Genomic DNA, 14,302 nt, shown 5'->3' on the forward strand with positions numbered 1-14,302 from the left:
TGTTGCTGGCAGAGTAGTTCACATGCTTGACCTCAGCTGACACTATGGCTTTAAATGAGCATGAGGCATGGCCCGCACGCGTGATACCCGCACGAGAGAGACACGCTTGACCGGTCTTAAAGCAACGTGCTGGCGTACGACAGCACGTACGAGAGAGAGGGAGAGTGTGTGTGATAAAGAGCCAATCGCCACCCTCCTCCTCCTCATGTGCAGCGTCAAAGCGCTAGTTGCCTGCTTTTAGCCATGGCCGCTTCCCTTGCACGCTGCCCTGTCCATGCTGTTGCCCTCCTCCTTGCCGCTGCCGCGGCGCACGCTCTCTTGTTCTCCACTGCCAGCGCAACGCCAGACTTCCGCCAACATGTGCCCTCCTGCGCTGCAGAAGACGGCCTGGACGCCCACTTGGGCGCTTCCTGGATGACTTCCGAGATCGCTGAAGATGACGGTAATCTCTCTGTTTTGATCTTCCAAACCTCCATCTCCATCCGAGTGCCCTGCCTTACCAAACTCATCCGCCCCCCTCGCTCCCACGAGCCCCCCGTTCGCGTCATCATCGCTTCTCCAACACAAAGTGGCACCTACCCTGTCATCCTCTTCAAGCATGGCTTTAATCTTGCCAACTGCTTCTACACCCAGCTCTTTCAATACCTTGCCTCCTCCGGTTATATTGTTGTTGCTCCTCAGGTACCTAAACTTTTACATGCACTGTAGCACTTCAACATACATTTTGCAACATTACATTACATACCTTTTTGCTCAAGCTCCCCCAACACACACACACACACACACACACACACACCCACCCACCCTTTCACAAGTAGCTCAATGGTGGCAGAGGCTTGCGCGCCCTACCACAGGGATATGGGATTTGAAGCCCAGTTTTAGGGCAGGTGTGTTGACATCTGGGTTGTTCAAACACTCTCCCTTCATTCACACATGAATGATTCAATGTGAACATGGCAGTAGACAAACCCCCATGAATTAATGAGCCCAACATGTACACGGTGGTAGACAAACCTCCTCCGCATAGTTGCTTTTTAGCTGTCATGCCAGTTTTTGGGCATTTTAGCCAGCAAATAAGGCTGAAAATTCTCGATGCCTGTCAACTGTCACACTGAAATGCTTTTATATGGTTCACGTCTCGATGACATAGTCAATTTTGAAGGTCAAGTGTGACCGTAAAAAATCAAGCTTGCCCCACAGTGAGCTAGAACACTGATAAAATGATGAGACTGGTTATAGGTAGCCATGGTCCTCCTAAGATCAGATGGAAAAGCTGCCTTTTCTTGAGGAATGAGGATTTTGGTGGGGGATGTGTGCATGTGCGTAGTAGAACTGTTTCTAAGAGCCTCTCGCATTCATAACACAAGTAGGAAAAGCAAAAAAATTATCTAGAAATTATAGCATAAAGTGGGTGGAAAGTGTAAGCTAGAAGTAGGATCACGAGTAAGATTATATTCATAATACGCACATACATACACAGACACACACACACACCACACACACACATTATAATGTGTGTGTGTGTTTGTAAGTATACAGGCATGCATGTACATGTACAAACATAGATACATATGTACACACACACATCACACACACATTATAATGTGTGTGTGTTTGTAAGTATACAGGCATGCATGCACATGTACAAACATACATACATATGTACACACACAATCATACATACATGCACACATGTATGTATGCCAACTTAAGCTAGAAAAAGTTTGACTGGCAGGATCTCTCATAACAATGGAATAGAAGTAGGTCTCTGCACTAAAAATCAAACCTACAAGTAGATCTCTGCACTAAAAATCAACCTAGAAGAAGATGCCATATGCTGAACAGGAATATATTGAGTTGTTGCAATAGCACAATGAGTTGATGTTGTACAGGTAGTGACTCTGGATCCCGATTGCACGGAAGAGATCGAGGAGACAGCAAAGACAGCAAATTGGATTGCAAAGAGCTTGGCAGTGGTGCTGAATGCAGCAGTGTCAGGTGGGAACGTGATCCCGGATGTGTCGAAGCTGGTGATGGCAGGGCATAGCAGGGGTGGCAAAGTCGCATTTGCAATGGCGCTCGGGATGGCAACGGAAGCTGAGCTCCCAAGCTTCTCTGCACTGGTCGGGCTGGATCCTGTGGATGGCGTGGATTCCAACGCCATAATGAAGCCCCCCATTGTGGAGGCGGGATGCGATCACACCCGCAACAAATTGTCGTTTCCCGTTCTCATCCTCGGAACAGGCTACGGCAGTAAAAAGGGCATTCTGGGCGCGCCTCCTTGCGCACCTGCCTGCTGCAACCATGCAGCCTATTTCAACTGCTCCTCTTCCCCCATCATCTATCATCTTGTTGCTTCAGATTATGGCCACCTTGATTTCTTAGATGATTCTCAGATCTGGACGCCCGCCATGTGCGTCTCAGGGAGCTCAAAAGAGTCGCTACGTGACTTCTCGGGCCGTCTCATCGTCGCCTTCTTGCAGTCGACTCTACAAGGGAACCATGCTGGCATGGATGATATAATGGAGAACTGGGAGGTTGCCTCCATCACGTTGGAAGAGCCTCAGATTTACGAGGAAGAAGATGCACATTTGAAGAGAGGCACAATGTGAGCAGTGAGCATGATGCGTCTCTCTCTCTCTCTCTCTCTCTCTCTCTCTATCTCTACCTCTACCTCTATCTCTATCTCTCTCTCTCTATATATATATATGTGTATTGTGTGAATGGTTCGTAAGCTTGATAGCCTGCCCTGCAGAGCCTTATTTTTCCTTGGCACAATTTTAAAAAAAAGTATTTTCGCTAGGAAAAATATTTTAAAACAAGGTGAATAATTCAAGGAGCCTGCATATTTGGTTGGTCTTTCATACATTCACAACCCTTGGCCCATCATACACACGTTTAAGCAAGTACACACATACACATGTATACATACACGCATACACATATAATTATTTGCATATGGATTAAAAAAAACCTATGTATATGTACACATAAAAACAAAAACATACATAATACCTATTCACACAAACATGAATACATTCACTCAATAGAAAAGTCAAGCAGAGGGTGAGAACACTCTATCTTGAGTTGCCTATAGAAGAAGCTATGGGTTATGAGAGCATTACCTTGGAGCACTCAATAGTAGAGGGTGAGAAAACTCTACCTTGAGTTACCTATAGAAGAAACATTGTACTTTCTGGTCCGAGCACCGATGAATATTGCTTTCTAAATGGGTTTAAAAAAAAGGCAGCACAATGGAGCAAGCTTGGTGGAGGACTACAACTTCCCAACATAGTGGGTTTGCACAAAAACTCATATTAGTGCTTGGATATAAATCATTCCACTCCCTCTTTCTTGTACTTAGGACCTATGGGAACCCAGGTATATGCTACAAAACCAAGGAGAAATTACAACCACCACCCACAGACACAAGACTGCAAATAGAAAGAACATGGGAAGGGATTCATGAGACACAAGGGACCCACCTCCAAGATGGACCCATCTAGTCATGTGTTTTCATTGAAAGGAGCACCACCATCATCAATTCTTTTCATTTTTTAGAGTGCTAGATGTAAGGTGTGGACATTAGATGGATGGAGTCTCAACTGAGAGAGCAAACTGATGGGTGTGTGGAGTAGAGCATTGGTAGGACCAAGCTGTCAGCTTAGTTTTCTCATTCCTTTGGGATTTTCACCTGTAGCAAAAGAGTTTGAGGAGGTTTGTTTTGCCACTTAGCATTGAAAATGAGAGTCTAGATGGACTCATAGCACGAGTGAAACGCCATGATTAGGATGATTAATTACTTTTGCTAATTAACTTAATGTGGACTCAAAAGGATATTTTGGAGATCATTTAGAGGGCTTTGTAAGAAATTCACTAATTTGTAATTTATCTCACTAGAGAAAACTTAAAAAATTCCAAAATGTTCGAAAATCAAAATGTATATGTTATTCCAAATTACCATTCTGATATTTAATAAAGGTTGCAAGCTTGTCATAACCTTATTTTCGAATAAAGCTATAGCTTGTCATAACCTTATATTCTAGTATTTAATGAGACTACAATCGTATTTATGAATCTTCTTCACTAAGATTTTCCTCATGGAGGATTACAATGCAAGTTACTCTTAAATTAATTAGATTAATCAAGAAGATAAAAAGAAAAAGTATCATCTGCACATTGATCTTGATAGTGAGTATGAGTTTATTTAAAAGTGCAAAAAAAACTATGCAATCTTCTCATCAAACATTAAGGAAAATATAAGAATGGTAGGGTTGCACCCTATCAACTCTATGATTGCTTTCTATCCTCCTTTCTCAAATCCAAGTACTCTGTTATGTTTTACAAGAGATGGAGTCAATGGATTGCTAGGATATTGCAAATCCATTGCTACATATGTAGATGGTGAAAGACATTATTCACAACATCAAGCAATTGAACTCCTCCATTCAACAGAAGATTGCAAGGTCCTCAGAAAGAAATTGGAGAAAAATGAGATTGAAATTGTAAGATTAAGGACACAAGTAAGGAGATATAGGACAAAGGACACTAGCATTAGAAAAAGAAAGAGGAGGAGAAAGCTCAAAAACTTTCAGACCTTGAAGCCAAGCTCAGGTGGTGTGAAGAAAAGAAATCAAGAAATCAGGTAATAAATGTATTTAAAGAAGTTACTTTGTTAATATTGTCTTCTAGATGTTAGAATTTATCATTGTTGTAACCACAGAGATATAATGCAACTTGACAAGGAGAATATCAAATCCCAATTTCCATCTAGCAAAGCAATTAAAATCTTTGCTTACTTCAAGAATGATAAAGGAATTGATGAAGGAAAAGAAGTTCAAGTTGGTCAAAAGAGATATTATAGAACATTTTGTTAGCAGTAATATAGTTTCCACATAAAAAATACATGAAGTTATACATACTAATGATGAAAGTCGTCGTAAAGGTTACAATGCTCTTCAGAAGTCTCAATCTTCAGTTCTTAAGATTGCCAAGACTACTTCCAACTCATATAGATATTTGGATTTTCTCAATGCTAGGGTCTTGCAATATATCGATAAATATTACCACATTGAAGAGGAGTTCAATGGAGAAAGTGGCAGCAATCAGTACAATGAATGCAATAAAATATTCCTGGATATGGATCTTTTGCAGAAGAGAATGGTGGAGTACTATGACATAACTATCAAGGAGGTAGGAGGTCTGCTTAAATTTGTCATCAAGCTTGATGATTGTGAGATTATCAAACAACAAAGGTGGAAAGAGTGATAATAATACTGATGAATAGAGCACTTGATACAAGCATCAAGGATGATAAACCTTAATATTTTACTGTGTAGGTTGAAGCAATTATTTGGTGGCTTAGATCATTTGAGGTAAATCACATTACATTAACTTCACATTTTTCTTTTTTCTACATAGCTTATTGATACTATTTATTGAAATATGTATAGGTCAAGAAAGAAGATCATGAAACATTGTTTTGGATGTTTCATCATATATCAATTCTTGAGTTAGTTAGCCAAAAAATGAATGGGACAAGAATATTTAGTGTAGACAACAAGGGAGACTTTCAGGTTGAGTAGGTAACCTAAAGACTCTTAAGTGCTTATTTAATTACAGTAAGGGAGCTAATGCAAAGTTGCTATGTATCTTTTGCATGGGTCATGCAAAAGAGCTAAATTGTAAGTGGTGGAGAAGGCTACCAAATGGAAACTTGTTTGATGAGAACCTTCATCTTGTATTTGCCATTCCTCTAGTCAATGTGCATATATATACCTTGCATGCCGTATGTCGTATCATATAGAAACTAGTGTTTCTGTACATTGGATTTGCTTGGAAGATTAAGGAGGTGGAAGAGAGAAAGGAAGCCCTTGCATCATTAGAGAAAGTGTTGTCAGACATTCGACTACATGGGAAAAATGTTTCGTATTTTGCAAGACACAAAGAGGTCAACAAATGAGAAGGATGTTCCATTGAAACCATCCATTGGGGACATAAGCAAGAAGATTTCTTTCAAAACCTCTACAATCCCATAAAAATAAACAGACCAAGATAAAAAAGCTATACAAATCGAACTATATTAGCAAATTCAAGTATAATCAATGGAAGATGCTCCATAGTGCTCTGAAAGACCAAGATGGTGAATCAAGACATGCCAAAAAGCAGAGGTTTGGTGGTCAATTGATGTTTTGTTCAGGATGTTTGAGGAATCTACTTGGACAAAGCAAGATAAAAAGAACTTTCAAAATAATTTGCAAACATTTAAACAATTCATGAAGGGTGCTTGGATTGAATCCAACATAACACACTACATAGTAAGCTTCATGCTTTTTTTAGCAGAAGTAGCTTGTGTTATGCATAACCTTATTTTTCTGTGTTGTTTTGTAGTATATTATTTACAATCATATGCCATTCTTTATTTAAAAATATGGGGACCCAAGTATATGGAACACTCAAGGAATGGAGAAATCATATTACAGTGCATATTTTATACATACACAACATGGTGGAGGAAGAAGAAAAGCAAACAGCATGCATGAAGTATTCTAGTGGTTCTACCGTAAAATACTGCACCAGCTTCATCGAAAAGAAACCTTGAAGTTCTCAACATTTCTTCAAACACTTAAAGAAATAAAGAAAAGGAATCAGAAAAGAGATGAAGTCTTTAAAAATTCAACAGTTATTGAAGCACAAAACATGTGGAGGGAAAAAAAGATGTATGTAAGTCACCGTTGGATTAGTAGAATGTAATGATACAAAATAACATTTATTCAATTTTGGTTATCTTTGTATACAATATTGATGAGTATTATGATCATCATCACTGAAAAATCACTAAATCCTTCTCCTTTTCGAAGTTACCTCATCGTCTACATGATCTTCAATTGGAGAATGCAATTCTTTTTGATACCTAAGAAACTTCATTTTTTCAAAATCTTTAAGCAACCTGCTATCTTTAATTCCACATAAGAGTGCATATGCTGTGTAGGTCAAGTGGTAAGGTTCTTTGAAGGCATAAATGCTAGGCCTCTGACCAAAGACTCGCAAAGCCATTTGCTTCTCTAGCAAGATTATCTTGTCGTTATTCCATCTGATAGGATAGCCCCCAAGATATCTAGACAAAGTCTTGATTGTAAACAATGGAAAACTTGCATTGTCTTAAAACTTTTAGTGATATATAACAAATTGTGGCAATTTGAAGGATTTTATGTATTCTCCAAGGGTTGAGTCCTTTCCCAATCCTCCAATGCTACGTGAGTCTTTGCCTCGATGAATGAAATCGTTTTCATAGATCACAAGCTAGAAACAAGCAACACGTTTTATTTTAATAAGGAAAAAAAACACATACATAGCAGCTATCAAAAAGTGTGGATGATCTATTCATTAATATACACCTTTGGATTTTCATTGTAAATAAGTAATTCATATGTCCAAAGATCAGTTGAGGACTCTCCTCGCCCAACATTCATCCACCGTCCCCTTGAGGACTCCCCTGGATCAACATTCTTTCCTATATCAAAAATGTTGAGCTTTTTTTGAATATTATGCAATTCCTCCTCAAATGGGAACCCAACCTATTCATACAATGAAGCATATCTAAGCATCATTTGCAAGGTTTTCCCATAGTAGTAAGAGTTCTGCATCCTTAGCATTGGAGTCGAGAAGAAGGTACTTATCTACCCCCTCTGTGTCTACAAAATTATCATCCTCCTCGAGCTTTTGCACAATGATTGTTGTTGCGAGGCAGTAGTCCTCCCTAAGGTTAAAAATTGCATGTAGATCCGATATCAAAAAATACTAGAGATCTTTGATTTACAAAGACGGCAAAGAAAATGTAGGGATGTCATTATTATCTTCAAGCACTGTTAAGTCCTCCTGAGGGCAAATCAAAGTCTCCTCACGAAGATGCTCAACATCAAGAGACTGAGCTAAATCCCTCTCCTCAACAAAGTCAAGAATCTTTACTCCTTGATGAAAGTCTTTTTCCTCCTTCTTAACTTTGACTTTGATATCTTGTCGCTCTTCATGGTCATCATCTTCAAGGATCAAATTTAGATAACAGATCAGACCGTGATCATACCCCAAAACACAGCATGTGCGGCTATGAACAGGGCACTCCTTCTCAATCCTCTTCATGATCCCTGGAACCCTTTTTGAAGGATTGTATTAAGATTTTTCTTGAAACTATTATTAGAAGACAGTTTCATGTCGTTGGACATGCACGAACTTGTCAGTTCCAATGATAATTATGTCCTTGAAAGTTAATCGTGAGAATTTTGCTGAAACCTCAATGATGCGGGCGGGCCTTGAGGAAGTCCCCTAGAGCAAAATCACAGTTAAACATCTTTGATATTTTCTTGAAGCGAGCATGTAGCTCCAGTTTGTGTGCAAAAAATTGTACAGCATCATTATTTGTTGGTGTCTATGATAGAGATGCACTTGAATCCATCTGCAAAGAGTTAATATGTAATAATATAAGATGGTTATTCATGCAAGAATCACTAGAACATGATAAGGTTTTGATGACGGTCATATTTGGGTATCCTATTCACGTTGTGGTGATTTCGATGAGTTTAAAATAAAATAATGTCAAATCAAATTAACGACATCTCTAAAAGCATTTTCTTTGTATTAAGAATCGATAATAAAGTGTTTAAAGTGTCCTAAATAATGATGCAAATAACATTTATACCATGACTTTCATACAAATCACCACAACGTAACAGGGTAGTGTTCGTCCACGAAGAAAATGACATGTTCGCGTTGTGATGATTCTAACTGAATACACAGAATTAACTTAAGAAATGCCCTGAAATAACGTGTTCAAAGTGTCTTAATGGTGCAAATCATACAAATCACTACAATGCAACACGACGGCTATGTTCGTCCATGAACAAACGACCTATTTGTGTTGTGGTGATTCTATTTTAATACACAAAAATAACTCAAGATATGGCTTGAAATAAAATATGAGAAATCAAAACAGCACGGATTGGCATCAACATACCTATAAGGGTGCATATAGCTTTGAATTTTGTTGGAGTTTCTCGAAAGAATGTAGACCGAAGAACAAATGAACGGCTCTGAATGTAGCCAAAAACTCAGAAAAAAAATGACTCAAAACGTAGCCAAAAACTCAGAACAAACACACTTATCATTTTTATATGCATGAGCATCGAATGCACCATTGCCCAGTCTATCACATGAGCGAAAACTTGTCCATGTCATCATTTATCATGTCATCATTTAGCCGCCTAGGACACGTGATGACATGTGTACACGTATTGTCGATGTGACACGTGTCTTAATAATGAATGAATGCACCACTGCCACGTCTCTTCACATGTGGGAAAACTTATTCTACATGCAGTCGTACACAGAAAAAAATTATCCAGAATCACCACAACGTGATAGGGTTGTCTCTGTGCACGTAGAAATGGTGTATTTGCGTTGTGGTGATTCTATCTTTGTACACAAAAATTATTCATTCAGAATATCTATCGTAATACCACTGTCACATGTCTGTCACATATGCACATGTAATCATTCAATTGTCTCTCACGTGCAATTTTATTGCCGATGTGACTCAACACTACTATCTATCATGTAGCTGTACACCTTTATTTTTATGTTGGCTTGTTTATTTATATCCCATGTTTGGCAATGAGTACACTTTTTCTTTGCTCGCTCATTTTTCTCCCATCTCTCAGTTTGCGCCTTTCCTTTGTCGACGATTCTTGCTATCAAAGCTTCGCCCCCTCTCTCGCTCTCTCGGTAAGGTAAGGCATGCACCCTAAACCCTTATACTGTATTCAAAATGTTATGTTTTTTTGTTCATTTCATAACGTTTATTCCTTTACTGTCTTCCAAATCACCACAATGCGATTAGGGCTATCTTCGTGCACGGTGAAAACTTGAAATGGACTATCGCGTTGTGGTGATTATATCTTAATACACAAAAATAATTCGTTCAGAATATCTATTTTTATTATTTCATAAGGTTTATACTATACAAATCACAATGCAATAGGGTTGTGTGCATGTAGAAATGGCCTATTAGCGTTGTGGTGAATCTATTTCAATGGACAAAAATAACCTTTTTTTTAAAACTTCCAACGCGAATCACCACAATGTGATAGGGCTGTATTTGTGCAGGTAGAAATGGCCTATTCGTGTTGTGGTGATTCTATCTTAATATACAAAAATAATTCATTCAGAATATTTTTTTTTGTTATTCCATAATTTTTATACTATTACTTTCTTACAAATCATCACAATGTGATAGTGCTCCTTCGGCATGGAAGAAATGACCTATATTTGTGTTGTCATTATTTATATAGAATTGCTCTTTTTCTAACCTTTTTTATTTTATTTCATCCACTACTACATTTTATGTGGTGGTTTCAGATGGCTCGAACAAAATAGACTGCTAAGAGGGCAACCGGTGACCTTAGTGTAGCAACGAAGATGGCTTCATCCTCAAAGCCCTCCAAATTACAGGAAAGCTCCAAATGAAGAAGGCTTTACCAGTACCGTGGCATGATGACATAGCTTAGACATGCAATGAGATGTATGCAGTTATGTATCGCTAAGCCACCTTTCCAAAGACTCGTTCGTGGCATCTGTGAACATTATGGACTCTAGGCACGGTGGTATTGTTGGAATTAGGGTTGTTGCAAGAAAGCATGTATTAGATTGTGTCAATGTACAAAAGATAAGTTAGCCCTAGAATGATGGGCGTATGTACAGCCAGGGGGAAAAAACCTCCTAAAGAGGAAAAAAGTACCCCGATGTTCCTAAGTGTGTTCACACACATCACTACCTATATATATGGCAACAAATCCCCCCTGGGAGTGATGGTGTGAATGAGAACTGGCACTCATGTATAGGGAAGTGCCATGCCCGAAGTAAATCAGTCCACAAAGGGGAGCAAGCCCAAAGCTTTGCAGAAAGCTTCGAACTTCTCACGAGGAAGCGCCTTTGTGAAAAGATCGACGAGGTTGTCCTGTGTTGGCACATAGGCCAAGCTGATCTCTCCTGCTGAGAGTCTCTCCCTGACATAGTGATAATGCACCTCAATGTTCTTTGTGCGAGCATGAAAAACTGGGTTGCTCGCAACAACTGCTAATGTGCTCTTACTGTCAATGTAGATAGAGGTGGCAGACTCCAACACCCAAGTCAGCCATAAGCCGTCTGAGCCACACACACTCAACCGTAGCTGTGAAAACTGCCCTGTACTCAGCTTCATAACTAGAAGTGGCCACAGTAGGTTGCTTCTTGCTCAACCAAGATATGCATGAGCTACCGAGCATGAAACAAAAACCACTTGTGGGACACTCTTGTGTCATAGCAACCAGCCCAATCTGAGTCCGAAAAGCATGTAAATCTGGCGGCAATGATCCCCCCTTGGGATAAAACAACCCAAGATGTATGGTGTCACTCAAGTACCGAAAGATGCGTTTAACCGCCTTCCAATGCTGAGACCCTGGGCTATGCATAAACCTGCTCACCTACTGTGAGACTGCAAACTGAATGTCTGGCCTCGTAATGCATACATAAATGAGGCAACCAGCAGCTGTCTGATAGAGTGTGACATCAAAGTGATCTTCAGCATCATGAAGACTCAACTTCAAACCTGTCTCCATTGGAGTAGCAATAGGCTTACAGTTTTCAAGGCCAAATCTCCGCAACAATTTTCTCAATATACTTTGTCTGACACAAAGCAATACCTCCATCATCACACTGTTTAAATTGTATTCCCAAATAATGATGCAAATGCCCCAAATCTGACATCTCAAAAGAGACATTCAAATGAGCCTTAAAATCAGCAATATGACTCTCATTTGGTCCTGTGAGCAGCATGTCATCTACATAGAGAGCAATGATTAGATGTTCATCATCCACACGTTTAACATACAAAGTGCTTTCTGTTGGACTATTCTGAAAACCATGTGCAGTCAAATATGCATGTATCTTTTCATACCAAGCTCGTGGATCTTGCTTTAAACCATACAAAGCCTTTTTCAACCTGCACACTTTGTTTTCCTGCCCTCTTTGAACAAAACCACGAGGTTGCGATACATACACCTCCTCATGCAAATCTCCAATCAAGAACGTAGTCTTTATGTCCAACTGATGTACATTCCAACCATTATGAGCTGCCAATGCACAAATGCTACGAATGGAAGTCATACGACAAGTGGGAGCAAAGGTCTCATCAAAATCAATGCCCTTTTCTTGAGCATAACCCTTTGCAAGTAGCGATCGACACTGCCATCTGGTTTTCGTTTCAACTTAAAAACCCACTTACATCCAATGGCCTTTTTACCAATAGGTAAATCACACAAAGACCATGTACCATTCTTCATTATAGCATCATATTCACTTTGCATTGCAGCCAACCAATTTTATGATTTTTGTGCCTCATCAAATGAAAGAGGTTCTTCCTCTTCACACATACTAGACACAGCCAACACATAACAATCTGATGCATAAGAGGTATGCTAAAAACCTGAACGAGTACGACTAGACATAGGTGCATCAATTTTACTATCATGCAAGGTTTGCACCAGCCATTTAGGCATACCTCTAGCCTGCTCATTTTCAGCCCTATCCTCATGAATTACATCCTGTAAATCCACGCCAAAAATAGGCTGATCTATGATGTCATTTGAAATCTACATAGGCTGAATATTTGCCTCATTAAGACTTACATTTGAATTCCCACCTGTAAACAGAGGCAACAACGTATCAAATACATCCCGTGAGCTCACACCTGTCTCTTTGGTACATGATAACAAAGACTGCACAGCATCTTCCACAAAAACAATATCTCGACTAATCAAAATACGCTTTGACTGCGGATGATACAATCTGTAACCCTTGCTCTCAGCACTGTAACCAACAAAAATGCATTTGACAGCCTTATCATCCAATTTTCTACGTTGTTGCACAGGCCAAGCAACCAAAGACACGCAAGTGACCAATAGAAGGCTTCCTGCCATGCCAAGCTTCATATGGAGTAATAGACTGCAAGGCCTTAGTGGGACACATGTTGAGTACATATGCAGCACACATGACAGCCTCAAGCCAAAACGCATGTGGCAAAGCTTGGCTCTTGACCATACATCGTGCCATCTCCATAAGTGACATGTTTCTCAGCAACACCATTTTGCTAAGGGGTATATGGCACTGTACATTGGTGTTTTATCCCACGACTAGCCAGAAATGCATCAAACTCTTTAGACATGTACTCCCCCCCGTCGATCAGAACGGAGGGTGCCGACAGTACAATTTGATACATTTTCAACTATAAGTAAAAACTGTTTAAAGCACAAAAACACTTCGGACTTTGCCTTCAGTGGATATACCCATGCATGCCTTGAGTAATCATCAATGAAAGTCACGAAGTACAAGTGTTTACCAAATGATGGAGTTTGCATAGGCCCACATACATCACTATGTACAAGTTGCAATTTGCGAGTGGCCCGCACAGAACCATCCTTTGGAAACGCAAAACGCTGCATTTTGCCCAAAATATAGCCTTCACAAACATGTTTCAATGGTGCCTCAAGAGGGGGCAATGAAGCAACCATATCAAATTTCTGTAAACGCAGCAAACTAGCAAAGTTCAGATGACCAAAACGAGCATGCCATAGTTTTGCATCTAAAACTGCCTTTTCATCAAAAAGTACATTTGTTGAATCTTCCACACACTTGTCATAAGAATTGAGTCTATACAACCCACGAAACAAGGTGCCAGATGCAATAATCGTATCACCAGAAGTCAAATCATGAACAGTACATTTGTCATCCATAAATTTGACTACAAGTCCAAGTCTAGCAAGTAACACCATATTGGGGAATATGGGAATTTCTCAGTAGTTTGGGACACGTGGTCAAATCTTTGGATTAATCATAACTTGAACACCGTTAATTCAAATTGACCGCTCTATAGCTCACTAGATTCCATGTTCTAAGCGCTTTCCAATAATAGGTCACATGATATGGTTTTGAGAAACTTATAGGCATGTTATCCATGTCCCACCTTTTTAGTATTCAAAAAATGGGAGTTGGGAAATTCCCAAACTCACGAATATAGTGTTAAGTGCAGAGATAGACAATAGATTCTTCGTTATCCCTGGCACATACAAAGCATCTGAAAGTGTGAAAGCACTGCCATTTGCAACAGTAAGCATAATTTTACCAATGGCCTTCACTGGGTAAGAAGCATTATTGGCACATGTGACAGTATTCCCATTAGGGACAGCCTCAAGACAAGTGAACATATCACGATGCG

At 39.6% G+C, this 14,302-nt stretch overlaps 1 protein-coding gene across 1 annotated transcript; it reads left to right on the forward strand.

The window, feature by feature from the left end:
- Positions 1 to 172: 172 nt before the first annotated feature.
- LOC147608929 (chlorophyllase-2-like) lies at positions 173 to 2,858 on the forward strand. Its single transcript, XM_086788590.1, has 2 exons — positions 173 to 681; positions 1,893 to 2,858. The coding sequence occupies exons 1-2, from the start codon at positions 244 to 246 to the stop codon at positions 2,610 to 2,612; spliced, it is 1,158 nt and encodes a 385-aa protein (XP_086644716.1). The 5' UTR covers positions 173 to 243; the 3' UTR covers positions 2,613 to 2,858.
- Positions 2,859 to 14,302: the final 11,444 nt, after the last annotated feature.

The sequence above is a fragment of the Cibotium barometz genome, chromosome 52 (assembly GCF_041138505.1).
Source record: "Cibotium barometz isolate CiBa-2024 chromosome 52, ASM4113850v1, whole genome shotgun sequence".
Classification (NCBI taxonomy): Eukaryota; Viridiplantae; Streptophyta; class Polypodiopsida; order Cyatheales; family Cibotiaceae; genus Cibotium; species Cibotium barometz.